We start from the raw sequence: 21752 nt of genomic DNA, 5'->3' as shown, positions 1-21752 counted from the left end.
AATCTTTTAATTTGTGTTTGTCAGTTTTCTTACAATTTGCTATCTGGATGCTATAATACAAATCATAATGATGCAGATGTACACCAACACTTAAAGCATTCGTGGTATTCATCTTCTTTTAATGATAGCAGTCAATATAACAACTGAACAGTTATTTTAACCTTTGAACACATGATAATATTAACATAATGGTATTTATTTAGTTTAGTAAAAGAACAAAGTATAACCTGTTCTGTTGGAAAGGGAACCTTAAATAATTTAGTTGCGGTCTTATGCTTTATAGAAAATACATTTAACTTGACCATCAAAGGAGGCCGGGGGGCTGCCCTTTGGGGGTCAGGGCACCCCCCTGATATGACTGTAGGGGAAACACTGCACTTCATGCACCAGTCTAAGTAGAGGACAAAAATGCTTTGCAAGAGCAACAGGACGACAGAGATAGATGATCACCAAAATGGTGATGAAAATAAATTAAAAAGTGAAAAACACTCTCCAGGAACTAGACATGTGACTGTCCATGCTGGGGTTTGGGTGGTATCCAAATTTTGATACCTTCATATCGTCTCCACATTTTACCGCGGTATACGGTATCACCGTGACTAATTGAAATTACGAAGCACGCGTCAATTTACACAGACCACCTCAAGTGTGCGGAAGTCAGACACAGAAAAAACAAAGAGAATCCGCTGGATGAAAACCAGACAAAAGCAAAACTTATTAACTACATGTTTAGAAGAACATACACCGGGAAAATGGCCAAATCTGAGCAAGTAAACAAAATCTTGCTAAACGCTCGCTTCTGAAACGCTCCCGGTAGGTTTTGAAGTTGCGTGCAGGACGGACCAAATACACGACGCCCAAGCAACGCGCCGCGGACGGGCCCCGATAGCATCACCAAACTGTTGGCTTGTGCCTACACCGTTCAGAAACTGAATACCAAACACTAATGATGAAACAATAACAACATAATGTGCACAATATTAACAACTGTTATTATCAACAGCTTAAGAAGTGAAAATACAACAGTCAAACAATAAAATTAACATAACGATCCAGAAGTTTTTGCACAGAATGCGCCGCACACACATCAATTAAATGAAATCACAGCCTGAGCAACTTCGAACAACAAAAAAGAGCAGCTTATAAAAAAGTGCAAATACAACAGTCAGAAAGTTAAATTAACCTGACCATCCAGAACAGTTTTTGCGCAGAATGTGCCGCACACACACCGACAGTGGACATAGAATCATTTTTAGGCATTGAATTAATTATATCTCATATTTAATCCTTATCTCCTATGTAAGTGCGCTGCATTTTTTTAATGACTGTAATGACGGTATTGAAACTGATACTGTTGCTTTTGAAAGACACCGCCGGTATAACTTATTACAGTATTACCGCCCAACCCTAATCCATGCCTACCATGAAGACAAGAATTCACCAGATCAGATGCAGACGGTTCACCTTAAAGTGTAAATCCTGAAGACCACATTAGACAACCCCTTAAATCAGAGTGGGAAGTCTGCACTTCAGTTGGATGGTCTTTGTTTCTTTTTAAACATTGTGGTAGTGTACAGGGCCAATGTAACATGTAAATGGTGCTGCTTAGCTTCATTTAGACTTAGACAGACCTTAATGATCCACGAGGGAAATGACTTTGTCACCGTAGCTTTGTTGCATATAAATGTAAAGACAAGAAAGAGCAAATAAAATGAGATTAGGTTAAAGGAAAATGAAATTAAAAGTGTAATCCAACAATTTACAGAATTATGAAAAAATATACAGAAGTATTGGTTGGAGATGTTCCCTTTTCCATAAAATGCCTTAATGGTAGTATGTCTAGAATATCTTTGTACATTCATTTACAGTGTTATTCCCACTTTACAAGAGTAGAATATCTCTTACTTTTGACTTGGAGGTGATATTGACACTGAGATCAAAAGCTCAGTCATTGTAAAGAGTTGACATGGGACTCAGAATTCTGTGAGTGAGAGCGTTCGTAGCGTCATTGGCTACTTATATGTAAGTTTGTCACCAATGTGGTTTCACTGGAAATCAGTAGGAAGTAATCTGTCTTACGGACAGTGTGTCACCACCAAGACACTGAAGCTGTGTGTAACCACATTACGCCCACACAGGCTGTGGCTTTGTGACGGGAGACTTGGAGAGATAGTGATTGTTTGAATCAAGATTCATACTCAAATATGCTCTGTAGGACAAGCTGTAACCACAAGAAAGATTAAAAGCTGTTGTGTAAGTGTCAGTGAGGGGGCTTGTCAAAATGAGCAGGGACGGGCCTGATCGTGTGCGTGTTGGGCTCAGCTGGGCCTTATGTGATTATCATGTCACCAACCACTACAAAACCACCAGACCCGGTTTTTTGCATGTGCTTTCCGCTATTGTGCTTTCATTGCAGGTTGTAAATCTCTTTGTGAGCGTCGTGTCAGTCTCAGGCTCCGGTCACTCCTTCCAGCCACATGCTGCTTTTGTTGTTGTATACGCTTGAACACTCCCTTTGCTTTCCCTGGCTTATTGGGTGGCCGATTACCCTATAGTTGATTTACGTATTGTAGGCCACTTAATCAGTTGAAATGACGGGGGGGGGGGTGCACTTAGGATGAAGGAGAGCGGCCAGCTCAGCGGAACAGTCTGGCCCCGGCAGCGCAGCAGCGAGATGATAGTTGGCAACCGTCCTGCCCTCCGACGTGTGGAGTGTGTCGGAGAGCTGGGCGCTGAATGGGAAGAGTGAAACAGAGGGGGCGTGTGTTTTTGCGTGTGTGTGTGTGTTGCTGCGTGTTCGCCTGCTCAGCTGTGTTGAAAGGCGGCCAGTGTCTGGTCGTCTCAGCTGGGTCTTTTTTTTTATCTGGTCTATTGGAGCGGCGTCAACAGCCCGAGGGGATACAGCCTGGTCTGGCAAGACAGAGGCTGGTCTGGTCTCCCAGCATCTCTGTGGATGAGAGACTAGCAGCAAGTTAATCAGTGTGTAAAGCAAGGCACCAACACGGATCCCACGGGTGTTACACATCATAATGCACTCGCGCCTCTCGAGGGTTTGCGAAATAGGTTGACTTTATCACCTGAACTCTTTTGGATGTATATTCGGTGACCAATTTATTAGGGACGTCTGGTAATGCAGTCCATATACACTCAGGGTTCTTTGTGATGTGCAGAATCAACACAGAGCTTACAATGCTTTGAAATGTTGTGGATGAAAAAACTGGTCGGCTCCATCATAAGTAGCACAAATAGTCTTTACTTAATGAAGATCTTCAGTGTTCTTTTTTTTTTTTATCACACTTGTGGTTTAATTTCACATAATTCAGATTGCTGTGAACTTGAATGGGATTAGGTTATAGAGGCTATTTTTTCTGCTCCTTTTCCAGCCCCTTTGCTTAGACATAAGAACAGAAATCCTGTTGTGTGTGATAAGATAACAATGAGATAACCTGGTGTCCGCTGAAACTAGATACATTGTACAATTATCTTTCATTGACGTGTTTGTCTTCCGTGGCTGGGCACATATTTGTTAGTTAATTCAGTAATGGGCTGTAATTACCTGAAGAAAGGGTCTTCTACAACACGACAGGACCCCGATAAAACAGCTGTCATCTGGTGTTTAATTAAACGTTAATGTGGGTTATTGAAGAAACCTACCTACTACTGCTTGTGTGTGTATGTGGAGGTGTGTGTGTGTGTGTGTGTGGGGGGGGGGTCTGTAGTCAAGATGTGGAGATGTCTGTCCTGGCAAAAGCTGGTGTCATGCTGAGCTGTCATGGTGCCAGAGCATCACTAGGCCTATTTAGACCGAGCCAGACACAATTATCCTGGCAGAGCTTTGATGGTGCTTGCCTTGGCAGAGGGGCTCTTGTAATGACAAATTAACTGTTGAAATGGAGGCAGAACCTTTTTTGGCAGGTCGGTGCTGTAACCTGTCATAATGTCTCAGGTTAACTTATTAAGCATGTCAGATCACTATGGATGAATGCTTTGATCAGTCTGATCCTGGCTGTTCAGGTTTCAGGGCTGCAGAGTAGTTCCCTCTAATGAACTGTTGCGTTAACTCTAATGTCATCATTTACCTGTGTTTCCAGATGGGCCTGGGCAGTAATGGGGGTCCGTTTGGGGCTCAATCCTATGGTCAGGGTGCCGCGGGACCAGGCCAGCAACTAACCCCCCAGCAGCAGCTCCAGAACAAGGCTGCCCTCGCCAACAGCCTGCCACCCTTCCCCAGTGAGCTCAAAGGGGCTGCTGTCGCTAGTGTGCCAAACATGGTGAGTGTTTTTTTTTTTTTTTTTTTTTTTTTTTTTAATTTTGACTTTGGGTGCTTGGAGAACTTTTTTGGTGGCCATTTAATTTCTAGATAAAATTAATTACTTCACTGCTGTATTGCCAGGTGTTTGTGGCTAAAATGTTACATTAGTAAATGGTGAATATTATGATACTAACTAGTCACACTTAATGTGTCTTCATTTGTGAAGCTCAGAGTTACTCTTTTGGAGTATTGTGGTATTTGCGTCATTGCTGAAAACGAAAGCCGTTCGTCTGAAGATTTAATTCACCACAACTTTGACACGTTTCCGCCCGTTTCTTCGCCATCCATCCATCCATCCATCCCCAGCCTCAGCAGCAGACACCGATGCTCCCGCTGCCCGGCGGTGGAGGCGTGGCAGTGCCTTCAGCAGGCCCCACAGCAGACCCAGAGAAGCGCAAGCTGATCCAGCAGCAGCTGGTCCTGCTGCTCCACGCGCATAAGTGCCAGCGACGAGAGCAGGCCAACGGGGAGGTGAGGGCCTGCGCCCTGCCTCACTGCCGCACCATGAAGAACGTCCTTAATCACATGACCCACTGCCAGGCCGGAAAGTCCTGCCAGGGTGAGTTAAAGCATTTGAAGCAATCCGGAAATCAAACTGATAATTTCCAGATGTTGCAAAGTTCATACAAGTCAGTTCCCTCTTTTAATGGTTGTGATGTTGTTACTGTGTGGTCACATTATGAAACTGCCAGGGATTCAAAACTGAGTTTGGGGGCTTAATCTACTTGATTTCTGGGACGTGTAGGACCATCATCTTTTTATTGTCTTGAGCAAGCTGGACATTCACAGAATATTTAAGATGGTCTAGAGGTTTGTTGCAGCAGACAGTAGAGAAACTGTTTCTGGTTCTAGCAAGGAGGTTTGATCTCCTTGCAATAAACAACTTCCCAAAAGTTATTTGTCATCGGAAACACAACATTGATTAACAAATAATCTCGAGCAGTCATTAAGAAATGAAAACCATTGGCAACGGTTTTACACTAATCAATAAAATAACACCTATATGTGGTTGTCGGTGTTATGTTTTTTTCCTAATGTGGAAAGGAAAAAAATCCATTGATGTAATAACCTGGTCATTCAGTATATAGTCAGCTGATCTCATTCTTTGGACATAATGTTTCTGAACCTAAACCTGAGCAACTGCAGCAAAAACCCAGATCATAGCACTGCCCCCACAGGCTGGTACAGTAAACACTGGGTATGATGGTGGCATCACTTCATCCACCTCTCTTCTTACCCTGATGCCCCATCACTCTGGTACAGGGTAAATCTGGACTCATCAGACCATGTGACCTTCTTCCATTGCTCCAGAGTCCAGTCTTTATGCTCCCTAGCAAACTGAAGCCTTTTTTTTCCCCCAGTTAGTCTCATTGATTAGTGGTTTTCTTAAGGTTACACAGCTGTTCAGTCCCAGTCCCTTGAGTTCCCTTCACATCGTACGTGTGGAAATACTTTTACTTTCACTATTAAACACAGGCCTGAGTTCTACTATTGTTTTTCTTCCATCTGATTTCACCAAACCTTTAAGTGATCACAGATCACCATCAATCAGGATTCTTTTCCAACCACATTTCCTCCTTGAAGACAATGGTTCTCCACTATCCTTCCAGTTTATAATAATACGCTGGACAGTTTTAGTAGTTTCTGCTCCAGTCTCCTCAGATGTTTTCTACTTGATGTATGCCAATGATTTGACCCTTGTCAAACAGACTAACATCTTTATCACAAACATGGGACGTGTCTTACACATGGTTGTTGAAATGAGAAGCTACTCATTGCAACAGTTGGGGTTAAATAACTTGTTGCCAGCTGATAGATAATCGACCATGCAGTAATTATCCAATAGGAGGCTCATACCTGTTAAATTAAATCCAGGTGGCAACTATTTTTTGGCAGACAGACACTTAATTAATCTCTGTGATAACTCCACAGTAAATCAGCAATTACAGCTTTTAGTTTTGAGAAAGACATCGGGAAAAGTCTCCACAAGCTTTGCACACCAGGATTTAAGCAGTTAAAGCTCTTGAGTTCAGTTCAAGTTCAGAGGCTTGTCCTGAAGCGATTCCAACGATGTCTTAGGTTTTTTTTTTTTTTGGGTTCTTATCAGTCTCTCTACCCCTGCCACTGAGAAGTCACCCCTTCACCCCCATCTACAGCACGATTCTGCCAACAACCTGGTGTTCGCCAGACACCATTCTTGAAGTTCTGCCAAAAGAGCTGAATTTTTCCCTCATCAAACCGGAGAGTCATTGTCTTAAGCTGTCAGTGCATTAAATGCTGTTGGACAAATGCCAGCCGTGCTGTCGTATGTCTTTCTTGGAGCTGTGTCCTACTGGGTGCTCGACCATTAAGGGCTAATTGATGTAGTGCTGCTGAGACGGTTGTCCTCCCATCTCTGTTGAGGACCACTGAATATTGACTGTTGGTTCTATAGTCACCTCCATAACCAAGGACATGGTTGCTCTGTTACTCAGTCTGACTTGACAGTCCTATTATATGACTGTGTTTTATCCAGACTCTACACGGGGATTTCCATCCATTCAAAAAAAAAATCTGACTCCCCCACTTTCTACCGGGTCTCCCTACCCCCGTTTATCGTACTGGATGGTTAATATTGTTTCTCGTTGTTTACATTCCTTTGATGAAAAATTCCACTGCTGCTCCTCTCATTTAAATTAGGCTCCATGTCTGTGCCCTGCGTTTGGGCTCCAAGTCTGACATTAAACCACAAGTCAAACACACGGGTTCTAAGTGTGAAGGATTCTGTCTGCTTTCTGTTTGCCAGTTCATTTCCCTTTTGCTACAGGATCCTTGCGTCTCGGCCCCACTCAAGCAACCATAGAGAGAAATTTAGCTGCCCAGCACACAGTTAAGATCAGTATGATGTCTTTTCACCTCAGGAACCGCAACATCGGCCGCATGTGTGCTTGGTGTTACCGTGGACTTAAATCTTAGGCCCATTCTTGATCACTTTACACTGATGAAAGGATACCAGAAAAGATGGACACTGCCACGAATCCACTACTGTTGTTAATCTTACGAAGATTAAAAAAAACTATATATGTGCATAACCCGTGTGGTAATTGTGCTGCACTTCTAAGTGTTTTTTTCTGGTTATGATTTCTTGTCAGATTAGCTGCTGCTGCAGCAGCCTGGCCACGGATGAAATGAAGTACCACACTTTGTTCAGTTTCCCGTCAGGAAATATAGTTTTGGTTCCCTTTCCACTGGGCCAAACCAAAAGCCTTTCAGGAGGGAAAATTAGTGCACTGAGCTGAAACTGAGATCTTGAGGATTTTTTTGGACACATTTCTTTTTAGTTTATCACATTTACTTGGTTTTCATCTGTCCACTTTCTTCTTTTTCCTTTTCCCAGAGGACGACTAAACCAATCATGTGTGCTTGTGATTGTAGCAAGTGCTGGCTTCTTAGTATTGTGTGTTTTGTACGTACTATTATTTCAATATACAATTGAAGAAAAACAAACTTTCCCAGGCAATTGATGATTTACACATATTTCTGGAAATACAGTGTAGTAGCCGGGAGATTCCACAGAAAATCACAGAAACTAGTAGAAACAATGAATCACGTCTTAACTCGTAGACACAAGCCACAGTTTGAGCTTACATGGAAGTCGGATCTAAATTGTTCATCTCATGATGAGTAAGCACAGAGTGTTTATGATAGAAAGCATGATTTGAATGTTAAAGCAACTGCTGCTGCGATAAGGGAGGCAACACAATCAACCCAAATGAAGCTAAATGCAGCATCTTTTCATTAGCGTTACGAGTAAATCCATTCAGCTTGATAATGGTTGAAAGGTTAATGGTCAACATGCAGCTTTTAAACCTTCTTGCTCTCTCTCTCTCTGTTTTTCCCTTTTAGTGGCTCATTGTGCGTCGTCCAGACAGATCATCTCCCACTGGAAAAATTGCACACGCCACGACTGTCCCGTCTGCCTGCCGCTGAAGAATGCTAGCGACAAGCGCACCCAGCAGCGTAAGTAGCCTCCTCTGTCACGCTGTTGCTTCACCTTTGTCATATCGCTTATCACAACTGCCCACACCAGACACAAGGCGGAATTGCCTCCACTCACTTTGTGCAGTAAGCAGCAATTTTAGAACCGGCTAACTAGGGTTTCACCTTACAAGGGCTCAGTTCATTACCGAATGTATTTTTGGCACATTGTGCTCTAATAGCAACAGTTTGCAAAAGACGTGTTGTGTTCCTGACTCCAGTCTAAGATGTTTGCGTGTGCATATCTTGCCGCTCAGGCAGTTTATTTCTAGGTTTGTGCGCCTCCACAATTACCAAAAAGCACTCAATGAGTAACAGTGTCGCCCTGCTGGGCTTGTAATCTGACACGCAGGAGAGACAGGAGTGTGATGTGGTGAGAGAGAGAAAGAGGAAACTGAAGCGAGTGCTTCAGGAGTCCCGCTGAGTGATTGGCTGTTTGGATAGTTTACTACCTCTCCGTGCTAAACAGAGACAGGTTTTCACATTTGCTGCCTCTTATCATTCGCTTGCCGTTCTTTATTCCATGTAGCAGTTGTCCTGGGGTCACAGTGTATTGCATGTAAGCTTCGTCACTTTTGTTTTTGTATCCCCAGGATTATGATTTTTCACCTTTTGTTAAAAAAAAAAAAAAAAAAAAAGCAAATTTTCACCTCACTGCTGAGCATCTTTCATAACTTAGAGCGTTCCAGTGTTCGTCTGTCCCGGTCTGGCTTGCATGAAAAAGAACATGACGCTGGGGCTCCTGCCAACGCAAATAGAGTGCAGGATTTCTTTGTTCTGCCTCCTTCAATTTTTGTCTTAGCCCAAACTGAATGCTTTCTTAGCATGGCCACATCGTGAACTCCGAAAGATATGCTAATGTTACGTCCCCTGAAGGGATTTATGCATTTATTCAGTTCCTGCTTTTTAAAGCATTTAGCCTTACATTAATTTTCTCACCGCATCATGCTGCCATGTTATGACTTAATCTTGCCAGAGCTCCAAATATGCAAATTCATGTGTATTTTGCATTACCCGTTGAAGGAGTTTCTCTGCTTTTTGCAAAAACTGATTTTCTTCCTATTTTTGGTGCTTACTATGGGATAGAATATCCTTATTGTCGTTGTAACACGTGCAATAAAATTAAGTGCAGTGCAAAAGTTTAACTTAATAAAGACATGAAAGACAAACACACACGCACATCTACATCAACAGTTATTGTAAAAAACCCTTACGGAATATGAATTATGCTTTAGCAGGGTTTAATACTTTAGTAGCTGTCGGGGAATAAAAAATATATTTTTCAGACTGTCAGTTTTGGTTTTCATTGACCTGTATTGGCTGATGGTTTAACACATAATTACAACATTTGCATTTTGTCTACACACCTCGTTGCAGCATTATAGTAAGCAAGCTGGTCAACACTGCAGGCTGCTGCCAGTACATTCATCATGATTGTAAGTGGGTGTCTTGAATTGACTGCTCTCTCTCTCTTTCTCTCTCTCCCTAGCCATGCTGAGTTCCCCCAACACGGGCCTCCCAAATCCCATGTCCTCAGTTGGTGTGGGCCAACCCAGTGCTCCCACCATCAATACCTCAGCCCCTATAGACCCCAGTTCCATGCAGAGAGCATATGCGGCACTTGGGCTGCCCTACAGCAGTCAGGCGGCTGGGCAGACTCAGGCCCAGCAGCCCCCAGGCCCAGGACAGACGGCAGGTGCACAGAACGCCCAGGCCCAGCAACAGCTCCCGCAGATGAGGCCCATGAACGCACTTGGTAATTTCAGACATGCTGGTTTCATTCCTAGAGTCCACAAGCACTTTCTATGTAAAGTGTATGTAAAACAAACCTGGCGCCGTTGCCATTTATAGTTTTGAAATCGTGCGGAAATAAACCTGGAAGCATTACTTTATGCACTGATAGTGGTTTTGCATCATGCTTTTCACTCACGTTGTTTTGTCTTTACAGGTAACCAGATGGCTCTTGGAGGTGCCACGATGGGTGTGACCACTTCAGAACAGACAAACCTGCACACAGACTCCCTTCCCAACACACTCAACACTAACAAGTCAGTCACCACCCAGCGCAACAATAACAACGTTGCATTTATTCACTTAAAATACTGGAATTTGCTTCTTAGACTATGTGTGTTTAGTTAATCTGATCTTATTTGAATTGTGATAATATAAGAACGGGTATAGGTGTGTATGTAACGTCAAACTGTCCTTCTCCTCCACTAACAGTCAGCTGCTGTCAGATGGGTCAGCTGTGGGATCATTGGGTAACCTACCCACAGCAGCACCCATCTCTGCCACAGGCTCCAGGAAAGCCTGGCACGAGCATGTCACTCAGGACTTGCGCAATCACCTCGTACACAAACTGTGAGTGGAAACCTTTGCTGCAGATGTAGATGAAGCTGGATATTTAAAATAATTGACTTATATTTATCATCTTCTGTGGCAGAGTACAAGCCATATTCCCCACCCCCGACCCGGCAGCTTTGAAGGATAGAAGAATGGAGAACCTGGTGGCCTACGCCAGAAAAGTGGAGGGTGACATGTATGAGTCGGCCAACAGCCGGGTAAGTCTTCTCAACAAATGCTGCAGCCAGGGTTCGACTGAATTGCTCAACCTAAATCAAAACCTTTTACAATAGCTGTAGTCAAAATTGCCTTCATTCACTTCCAACATTTTTCTCTTCAGGACGAGTACTATCACTTCTTGGCAGAGAAAATATACAAAATTCAAAAGGAACTGGAGGAGAAGAGGCGCTCGAGGCTACAAAAGCAGATCATCAACCAAGCACCTTTGGCTGCACAGGGGACTCAACAACCTGGCCTCCCTCAGCCCAACGCCCTGGGCCCAAGGCCACAGAGTCAGTATATGTTTATATAACAGAACTTTGGCAAAACCTCAAAGTGTTTTCAGGTGTTATGGAAAAAACTACACTAAGCAACTACTTACGTGGCATACCTGTTTCAATTCAACATTTGGTGAATCTAATTCTAGCTTTGCTGTTAAGTTTATGTATCAAGATTGTATTCATGTCTTTCCTATATTTAACCTTTGATCCTCTTGGATAGATTTTATTCCGTGATTCTTTTTTCACTCTGTGCATATTTATTTTTCTATTTCAGATGAGTTATAGACTGTTAGTCTGTTATGTCTAAGAGCTATGATTTGATGACATTTTCCATTTATTTTTTAGATGGACCTGTTCCTCTGCCCAACATGCCAAATCAGATCATGAATCGCATGCAGGTTTCACAAGGTACATATTTCATGTTGCATGTTATATTTTCATATAGAGAGTCGGCTGAGACAACCGGCTGTAAGAATAGCCAGCTGAGCAAGTTGAAAATGTACCGTTAAAATCCTTTACAAATCCAGAAGACCACGGTAAATACAGAATAAAAGACAAAGGAGACGACTAGAAGAATATGGAAGTTACAGAAAACAAATACGTGGACAGGAACAGAAAAGATTAGATAGAATAAGTGACGGTTTGAGTAAATGTCGAAGGAGACATTTCACCTCCTGGGTTTCTGCCACCACATACCTTTTGTCAAGCTTCCGAATTTAACAACATACAGGAAAATAACATGGAAACGTTCAACTCAGTCTTGGCTTAGTGTTGCTTTTCTGTCCTACTCCTTACTCTATGGTTAGTGCTTAATATTCTGATCTCCAATTTTGTACAGGAATCAACCAGTTCACCCACATGGCTCTACCCAACACCCAGATGTCTCAGGCACCAATGGGAGCCCGAGCTGCTTCACCCATCCACCCACAGCAAATGAATATGAGTTCCGTCCCAGCGGTGAGTAGGGAAACAAGGGCCACGTAATTAAGTGTCAACTATGTAGGGATTTTACAAAGTCAGATTTAATGCTTAAGTAATTTGAAACATGCATAAAACATTAAAAAAAATAATAATTACTTCTCGGTTTTGATGTTCAGTCGTGTCTCAAACAAACCTTTTAGCATTTCTCTTCATTACAGTATCTCAATTAATGTATAATTGACTGAAATATGTGATAAGCTTAATATGGTTGACAAAAGACAAGTACAGTAACACGAATGCAAATTTTAAGTTGTCCAGTCCAAATATAAAAGTATGTTAATGTGACCAATTGACATAGTTGAGTGAGTGAATTATTTGGTACACGAGAGAAGATGTGACGCCAAACATACCAAGGCTGTCAAAATTAATTTTCCTCTGCGGAGGGAAGTAATCCACCCTGTAGTTTCTAAACTTTCAAAAATTCTAAAAGAAGAAGAAGAAGAACCTGATTTGTTCCGCTCTCGGTGACATCTCCTTTTCCTGCCTCGTAGATGGGAATGTCCCCCTCCAGAATGCCCCAGGCCCAGGGCATCATGCCTGGACACAGCGGTGGCAACATGGTGGGCCAGACGGCCAACCAGGGACAGTTCCTGTCTCAGACCCAGTTCCCTCCAGGATCTGCTGCCGTGGCTGCAACTGGTGCTATGAATGTCAACGTTGGGCCTGGCATGGGCCAGTCCCCGGCACAGGCTGCTGTCACCCAGGTGGGACATGAAGAGAGAAGTGGGTTGTGGAGTGGTAGTAAACTAAGCTGTGTAACTCATTTGGTTTGGCTGTATTTGGAAACGTTATCCCTTAAGTGTTGCTGCCCAATCACACTAAACGCAACTAGTTGCTGGGGAACAAAACTCAAACGACTTTAACCAATCATACTACGTACTAATAGCTCTTAAATTGTTTTTATAGCAATCACAAGTTGCTCTCTAAACCCCATGTTGTCTGTGCTGTGTTTGTTGTTGACCTTGACTGTATGTTTGTCTGCTTATCGTTTGTGTGTCTGTGCGTGTGTGTGTGTGTGTGAACGTCCGCCTGCTCTTTGTGTGTCCTTCTCTCCAGCAGCAGCAGCAGCAGCAGCAGCAGCAGAGCGCTAACCTCCCCATGAATGCACTTGGCCCTTCACTGGGCTCTCAGCTAGCCTCCTCCCAAACCCCCTTGCACTCCACGCCTCCGCCTACCGCCTCCTCCGCCTCCACGGCTGGAGGGGCCACTAACCTGCCGCACCCCCAGCCCTCCAGCCGCAGCTCCACCCCCACGCTCCCCGGCCCCGCCCCAGCCCCGGCCCCCCCTGCACAGGGTGCCACCCCGCCCTGCCCCACCCAGCCCCAAGCCCAGACGGAGCTCCCTGCGGCAGCACAGACGCAACCCCCGCCTCAGCCCCCTACCACGCCGGTGAGACTGAGACCCTCCGCATGCCCTCAACTTTGAGCCTTCCCTCCCGTGCAAACTCCCATCCCTCTGACTGCCATCTCCCAACCCATCCCATCCACATCCAACTTTCTATTTTTCACCAGTGTTCGTAGCCTGCATCACAATGAGCATGTTGCATCTTTCAACCAAAGGCAACAATTACACGAATAGAGAAGGGTTGTGTTAATTGTCATAGCTTCAACCCTGCATGCAAAAAAAGCAACGCAACTGTTGCGAATACCTTACGTTTGTCTTGTTTTTCTTTCTCTTCTCGGTTCCTCCTTTGCGTTGCAGCTGTCTCAGCCGGGGGCCAGTCTGGATAACCGGGTGCCCACGCCGGCCTCGGCCGCCAGCGCCGACCTGCACTCGCAGCATGTCGGAGCAGACCTGCCTGCCCAGGAGGTTAAAGCAGAGCCGCACCACGATCAACAGGAGTTTGAGGCCGCTGGCGGCAAAACTGAGCCCAAGATGGAGGTGGGTTTGAATGAACTTCTTTTCAGACAACATCTGAAACCCTGTCATGGTCCCTCTCTGCGGCCGTCCAACAAATTTAGTCCGTCTGACATTTTTCAGACACACCTGCTCCAGTGAATTCTGCAATAATTCATCCACGCCAATGTTTCTACCTTATCAACAAGCTTATTTGTCCTTGGCTGGCATGAGTACCAAACACTTGACAGGAGCAGGAGCCTTGTTGACAGAAAAGCACAAGAGCACTGAGGTCTTAGAAAAACAGAATTGGAAATTTCAAAGGGCTGCACACACAACTGGCGAGCCCACATTTATATGGAAAGGAAAACACGTTTCTCCTCAGATGTTTAAAATGTAACAAGTACAGCACTAACTCATTTGCCTGTTTCCCTGTAGACCGACGACGACTCTACTTCGACGTTGGTAAAGAAAGAGGAGCCAGAGGAAAAGCCGGAGCCAATGGAGGTGGAGGAGAAAAAGCCGGAAATGAAGACAGAACCCAAAGAAGAGGAAGAGGGCGGCGCTAACAACACAACCTCCTCGTCCCCCTCTCAGTCACGGCGGAAAAGTGAGTCTGAAGCAAAGAAATGAATTCAAACGGTGTGATCATTACTCAGAGTCTGTGTCGTAACAAGTGTTGATACGTCGGCCTGTTTCAGACTTGATGATTAGTAACATAAGTCCAAGCCTAGTGTGGTGATCTGTGTTTCATCACCCGTTACTGTTTGCTAACCGCTCAACAGTTGATCTGGATTGTTCTGCGTGTTTGCCACGCCTGTTTGACTTTTATCTCCTGTCCTAAGTTATAGGACAGGAGTCATCTTCGAAAAGGTTTTCCTCTAACTTGCTTCTCTCCCAAATTTACATACTAACCTTTCCATTATTCATTTTCAGTCTTTAAGCCAGAGGAGTTGCGCCAAGCTCTGATGCCAACCCTGGAGTCTCTTTACAGGCAGGACCCTGAGTCACTGCCCTTCAGACAGCCAGTTGACCCCATGCTCCTTGGTATCCCAGTAGGTTACACACACGCACTGTTTTCTAGTTTAAAATGATGCTCATGTGTTTGGCGGACTGACATAATTCAACTGTACTAATTTGAAGTGTATTCTGCTTATTTTCTCTAGGACTACTTTGACATTGTTAAGAACCCAATAGACCTGTCCACAATAAAGCGTAAGCTTGACACAGGCCAGTATCAAGAGCCCTGGCAATACGTGGACGATGTCTGGCTGATGTTCAACAACGCCTGGCTCTATAACCGCAAGACATCCCGTGTTTACAAGTACTGCTCCAAGCTGGCTGAAGTGTTTGAGTCGGAGATCGACCCGGTCATGCAGGGCCTCGGCTACTGCTGTGGGAGGAAGGTGAGGTGATCCGGGTGGACAGTGAAGACACAATTCATTTCATGTGACAGACCTAGTTTTCTTTGACTTCCAGGAATTGATTGTTAGGTTGGTAATTTTTTTTTTTTTTTTTGTGGTGATGAGACAAATTCAGAAGCTAGACCAAAGCCTAAATCTTAAGTCACTTGAGACTAACTGAGAATAAAAGTGAATTGTATTGTGTTGTTTGAAATATGTTCATCTCCTTTGTCATTTCACTTGTGTCTGCAGTTCGAGTTCTCCCCTCAAACCCTCTGTTGCTATGGCAAGCAGCTCTGCACCATACCTACTGGAGGCACATACTACAGTTACCAGAACAGGTATTTGTGTGTTGATATAGGTCTATGTGATGTATACAACTAAATATTGAGAAGGAAATTAAAGTGTTGAAAATGTAATATTACTGTCATACTGCTACGCGTGATTTGATGGGCCATAGATGCAGCCGTTTGAGCTGTGCCACTTGTCCCCTTCAGCGAGGCTTCTGTTCCTCGGTAGCAGCACTGTCATCCTGAGGGCTACAGCTTTAACGGCTCAGCCGCCCAGTCCTGGCACAGCATGAGACGACAAAATGGTTTTGCTCACAACATTTATTAACTGCCAGGTTTCAGGCCGTCCACATAAAGGAAAACACTTTGAAGACCCTAAACCCCAAAGACAGAAGACAAAGGGCTGCTGATTGTTTTTGTTTTTTTGGTATCCATTGAGGGACTGAATGAATTCGGTGCTTTTCCCCGCTCTCTTGTACGACAGGTGAAAATCTAACGCTTTGACTAATGCCACAAACGGCCTTGCATGTCATTGCCTTTTTCTCCCAGTAGAAATAAAGCCCATTTCTGCCTGTATTATGTTCCTTTGCACCCCCTGCTGTATAAACTGTGGAACTGCAGCCATTTTCTCACTAGTTCAAGACTGGGCAGTGCAGCACAGCCTGACAGACACCATGAGGCTCCTGTAGCGCAGTCCATTTACACTCTCAATGGGAGCTCAGGGAATCCCTGCTCTCTATTATAAAACATAAAAAACAAGTGTTATTTTTTTTGCAGTTTTGTTTGGGAAAAACAAAAACCAGTCACTGAATACTAAGCACTGCAGTATTGCGTCCTAGAAAAATGAATTTTGAAGTGTTTGTCATGTTTAATTATACGAGAAACATATCAAACAGGTTTTTACAGGCAAAGGACAGCACACAGATCTGTATGGTTGCTCCTGCAATTTATTCATTGCATGTTTTTTTTTTTTCTTGCAGGTATCACTTCTGTGAAAAATGCTTCAATGAGATCCAGGGGGAGAGTGTGACGTTAGGGGATGATCCTGCACAGCCACAGACGTAAGTTAACTTGACTTTTGATGAGCTTTCTATACAGTAGGAAGCTGCAGTGACGCAAGATAAGAAGTGTTTCCGGAAGCTCTCTGTCTTTGTCTGTTATTTCTGGAGCTTACCAAATTATTTTTGAACAGCAAAGCTTCTTTCTCATAAAACCAAATATCCAACATGAGTCAGCTGCACAACATAAGCTATGAATTCATACCCAAGAAAATACATCTATTAGCCTCAGCAAACTGGCTTTACAATAAATGTCTAAATCCTGACATGTAAATCAAAATAGTTTTTATTGCGATATTGATAATGTGCAGGTGTTGATTGGGTCATTTTGCTAATGGATTGGATTTGAATTTTATGTTTCTCAACATGCATATCTCACGAACAGTCTCATTTATCATTATTACTAATCTTTCTGTCCCTTCTTTTCCCAATCCTTCAGGAGGATATCAAAGGACCAGTTTGAACGAAAGAAGAATGACGTACTCGACCCTGAACCGTAAGTAGACGCAAACCCCAAAACCTAGAAGCATGTTTCGCTTACTCGTTAACAGTTTTGTTTCTGCCACCCACATCTGGCTTTGTTTTTGTGCTTTTTTTGTGAAGGGGCTGCATATTTTCTCTATGATCAATCAGTTTGGTTTCAGTGTAGCTCAAGGGCAACTCAGCAGCACCACCTACTGAGTGGAACTCTGTCGAAACTTTGAAACTTTAAGTCTGAATTTTCAACTGAGAACATAGGCCTTAACTATTTAGTAGGCAGTGATTATTTATTGTATTGTCACTCTGACTTAGGATAAATAGGGTGCATGCTTTTTACCTCCCACAAAGGCGCTCTTGTATTGACTTGCTTGCAAGTGCGTAACGACTGGAGGAACATTAACTTGAATGGATATCTTCGTGTTGCTTGCTGTCTGAGCAGTTAAGATGTCAACATTCATTCAAACAATGGTCACGGTGAATACGACTTGGAGTAGGACTGGACGATTAATCGAATTTTAATCGCGATTTCGATCAAATTTCGCGATAATAAAAAAAAAAAAAATGAATTGAAGAAAAACAATGAATGTGCCGTGTATGCAAGTTCCTGCGCTTTAAAAGCACAGGAACTTGCACATGAACGCACCTCTGTCATGTGCAACTGCAGCAAGCGTGTATCAATTGTAAAACGGACGATTGACAACATGGCAGAAAGCCAGCCTGAGCATTTAGTTGAAAAGAAAGGTAGGACAACTTGAGTCATTTGGAGATATTTTGGATTCAAATTGACGGACGTGGAGCAGAAGGAGATTGTTTGCCAAGTTCGTTGCCCCGTCGTGTCTGAACCCCAAACAACACAACAAATTTATTTAACCATGTAAAGGTCTGCCGTGAAGTGGTCTATGACAAAGTATTGAAGGAGCAAAAAAAACGAAAGAAGGGTTTCAACTTCAACCACCGCCACCACAACTCCATATCCCACCAGCTCCCGGCGACAGCGAGAGATGACGGAGGCTGTTACATTTATGCTATAAAAACTTAGATTTAAAGTTGAGATTTGGGGGTTTAATAAATCCTTTTTTTTTTTTTTTTTTTTTGTTAAATCAATGAATAATCGTGTTTATTAATCGTGGATTCGGTATCAATCAAAACAATCATTATTGTTTTTCCCATAATCGTCCAGCCTTGGACACTTGGACAGTTTTTGAAAAATAAAAACGGTGTTTGATGTTTTCACAGTCAGGATAGTTATTCTGTCATTTTGGTCCCACTGCAGTCGCCTCAAAAGCCTTTCACATCTTGATCTGTTGTGCATGTGTCTTTTACAGGTTTGTTGAATGTAAAGATTGTGGACGGAAGATGCACCAGATATGCGTCTTACACTACGAGGTCATTTGGCCATCTGGGTGAGACTTCCACTCCTATTCTGTCAGATTTATGTAATGAGTGCATATTTCTGTTAATTGTAACGCTAAATCTAACTTCTCTCTGTCTCTTTCCAGATTCATCTGTGACAACTGTTTGAAAAAGAGCGGAAAAACACGGAAGGAAAACAAGTTCTCGGCAAAAAGTTAGTTCTCTTGCTCCTTTCTCTTGAATTTATTTATTTATTGTTCATTTAACAGAGACAATACATGCAACATTGCCACAGACAACAGGGAAAATATACAAGTGATGTATATAAGAGGTCCTTGGGTCACCATTTGCCTTTAATGTGCTGTTTTTTTTGTGATTTCACTGGTGTTTGTCTTTCTGTAAATCACATCTGACCTTCATACAGTCAATAGTCACAATCAACTTTAATTGAAGACTACTATTTTAGGACTGATAGAAACTCAGTCTTTAACCTGAAAGTTCACAGAAATGTCAATTACTAAGTATTTCTTCCCATGTGCTTGGTCATCGTAGGGCTGCAGTCGACAAGATTGGGAATGTACATAGAAGACCGTGTGAATAAATACTTGAAGAGACAGAACCACCCAGAGGCCGGAGAAGTGTTTGTGCGAGTGGTTGCAAGCTCTGACAAAACAGTAGAGGTTAAACCGGGCATGAAAGCCAGGTAAGCACATCACTGACAACAAGATTGTGATCTTCAGTGTGTCCAAAGAGGAGCATGCCCCAGTCAGATAAATTAACAGCCAAAGAATCAACAAGCAAGATGTGGCAGATCAAATACCAGCCTCAACCTCTTTGATTTGTAGAAGCACTGGCACTGTTAGTATTTGTCCTCGGCTCCTTTTTATTGCTTCAGCCACACAAAACTAAATGTCCTGTAAAGATTTTATACCCACTCAACGTAATTGTGGAACCTGAATGTTTTACAAGGTGGAGTGCACACCCTCCTTGAGAACCTCTGAGCGTGTCCAAACACTGAACACGCTCTAAGCCTATGGTGCTCATCCCATCCTCACAGGGAGGAGCCCCTCTTCCAGTAATCTTTTCTCTTCAGGGTGACTGATTTAAGGCGGTTTCTGTTTATTCACTCACTAGACATTATGCTCTTGAGTGTTAAAAGTGGCCGCAAACATGACAGCTCACGACTCTTGTTTCCTGGTAGCTTTTTAAGTTGCAATAAGAAAGAACATCTCTTTGAGCAGTTCTAAGTTTTGAGAGACCGAATAAAAAGCAAACTTTATGTTTGTACATTTTTATATTTGGTTTCTGTTCCTTCCAATAGGTTTGTGGACACGGGTGAAATGCCTGAGACCTTTCCCTACAGAACCAAAGCACTTTTTGCATTTGAGGAAATTGATGGCGTGGATGTTTGCTTCTTTGGCATGCACGTGCAGGAGTACGGCTCCGAGTGCCCATTCCCCAACACTAGGTCTGTATGCTGCATGGTTCAGTATGTGGCCGTAAAGGAATTCACACAAGTTGCTGAAGTGTAATTGACCATATTCTTTCTGGTGAACTTCTGCAGACGGGTCTACATATCGTATCTAGACAGTATTCACTTCTTCAGACCTCGGATTCTACGAACAGCAGTGTACCATGAGATCCTCATTGGCTACCTTGAATACGTCAAGAAACTTGGGTAAGCCTCACGTTTCTGTTCTTCTTCCCTTGAAACATCACAAAACAAGAGTCTTGAGAAAGAACCCATGTCCCTGTGGCTTCACTTCTCTTCATCTCTGGCTCTTTCCTCAGGTACGCCCAGGGCCACATCTGGGCCTGTCCTCCCAGCGAGGGAGACGACTACATCTTCCACTGCCATCCTCCAGATCAGAAGATCCCTAAGCCTAAAAGACTACAAGAGTGGTACAGGAAGATGCTGGACAAAGCTTTTGCAGAGAGGATCCTGCATGACTACAAAGTAAGGAGTAAAAACCATTGTGTAAATTTGCAAGTGCAGGCCAAAGTGATTAAACTGTAACAAGAGCTTTCATTATATATAAAATAATGATCAAACCCTAAAAAACTACCACCCTCAAACACCTGTTTTCTTTCTTTCAGGACATCTTCAAACAGGCGACTGAGGACCGACTGACCAGCGCAAATGAGCTGCCGTACTTTGAAGGCGACTTCTGGCCTAATGTGCTAGAGGAGAGCATCAAGGAATTGGAGCAGGAGGAGGAAGAGAGGAAGAAGGAGGAAAACACAGCTGCCTCTGAAACTCCTGAGGTATGAATCACTTTCCATGCTTTAATGATGCACCATGTATATCTAGATGAGAAGTTGGGTTTAAATGACAACAAATGTGTCACATTTACAATAAGATGAAATTATCATTAGAATGTTTTCCTCAGTATTTAATCTCATACGTCCTTCAGGGTACGCCGAGTGACAGCAAAAACGCTAAAAAGAAGAACAACAAGAAGACCAATAAAAACAAGAGCAGCGTGAGCCGAGCCAATAAGAAGAAGCCTGGGATGCCGAATGTAGCAAATGATCTGTCCCAGAAATTATACGCTACCATGGAGAAGCACAAAGAGGTCAGAACTGTTTGGTTTTGATAAAATGTTAAGTGATACCGGAAAAAACAAAACATTAAATGTGCAACAGAGCTTTTGTAGTCACATGCTTGGGCTTCAGCTCAAACATTTTGCTTTACTAATTCATTCTTATGTGTGTTTCTCTGCCTCAGGTGTTCTTTGTGATCCACCTTCACTCCGGGCCCATGGTGAACACCCTGCCGCCCATCGTTGACCCAGACCCCTTACTCTCATGTGACCTGATGGATGGCCGGGACGCCTTCCTGACTCTGGCAAGGGACAAACACTGGGAGTTCAGCTCCCTTAGGAGGTGCAAATGGAGCACCATGTGTATGCTGGTGGAGCTGCACAACCAGGGGCAGGATCGCTTTGTCTACACTTGCAACGAATGCAAGCACCATGTGGAGACACGCTGGCATTGCACCGTGTGCGAGGTGAGTTATTGCTGTGCTGTGTTTCTACAGTGGGAATCTGAAATCATCAAACTGAAAAACACTCATTTTAAATGGAGGTCTCTCAACATGTAAACATACAGTTGGAGACGCCCATAAAGATGCCTGAAATGACACAGATTAACTTAAGGAGGTCACTGTTAACATATTA

At 43.4% G+C, this 21752-nt stretch overlaps 1 protein-coding gene across 4 annotated transcripts in view; it reads left to right on the top strand.

Annotated features, from left to right (window-relative positions):
* crebbpa (CREB binding protein a) overlaps positions 1-21752 on the top strand; it is a 34929-nt gene that overhangs the window by 9575 nt on the left and 3602 nt on the right. Inside the window, exons 3-30 of one of the 4 annotated variants that reach the window (XM_047578627.1) lie at positions 4092-4271; positions 4619-4871; positions 8198-8311; positions 9819-10085; positions 10278-10377; positions 10553-10690; positions 10773-10890; positions 11013-11184; positions 11518-11580; positions 12011-12129; positions 12645-12857; positions 13213-13542; positions 13855-14034; positions 14428-14599; positions 14926-15044; positions 15156-15395; positions 15645-15733; positions 16663-16743; positions 17180-17236; positions 18546-18623; positions 18720-18787; positions 19126-19276; positions 19895-20041; positions 20138-20251; positions 20365-20530; positions 20671-20838; positions 20988-21149; positions 21302-21583. In XM_047578627.1, coding sequence (XP_047434583.1) covers positions 4092-4271; positions 4619-4871; positions 8198-8311; positions 9819-10085; positions 10278-10377; positions 10553-10690; positions 10773-10890; positions 11013-11184; positions 11518-11580; positions 12011-12129; positions 12645-12857; positions 13213-13542; positions 13855-14034; positions 14428-14599; positions 14926-15044; positions 15156-15395; positions 15645-15733; positions 16663-16743; positions 17180-17236; positions 18546-18623; positions 18720-18787; positions 19126-19276; positions 19895-20041; positions 20138-20251; positions 20365-20530; positions 20671-20838; positions 20988-21149; positions 21302-21583 — 4341 coding nt within the window. Of the gene's footprint in view, positions 1-4091; positions 4272-4618; positions 4872-8197; positions 8312-9818; positions 10086-10277; positions 10378-10552; positions 10691-10772; positions 10891-11012; positions 11185-11517; positions 11581-12010; positions 12130-12644; positions 12858-13203; positions 13543-13854; positions 14035-14427; positions 14600-14925; positions 15045-15155; positions 15396-15644; positions 15734-16662; positions 16744-17179; positions 17237-18545; positions 18624-18719; positions 18788-19125; positions 19277-19894; positions 20042-20137; positions 20252-20364; positions 20531-20670; positions 20839-20987; positions 21150-21301; positions 21584-21752 lie in introns of all 4 variants that reach the window. The other 3 variants (XM_047578626.1, XM_047578625.1, XM_047578628.1) reach the window with 3 other exon arrangements.

Source organism: Mugil cephalus, chromosome 2, assembly GCF_022458985.1.
Source record: "Mugil cephalus isolate CIBA_MC_2020 chromosome 2, CIBA_Mcephalus_1.1, whole genome shotgun sequence".
Taxonomy (NCBI): Eukaryota; Metazoa; Chordata; class Actinopteri; order Mugiliformes; family Mugilidae; genus Mugil; species Mugil cephalus.
The sequence above is the reverse complement of the archived record's forward strand: the minus strand, read 5'-3'. Positions and strand labels throughout refer to the sequence as shown.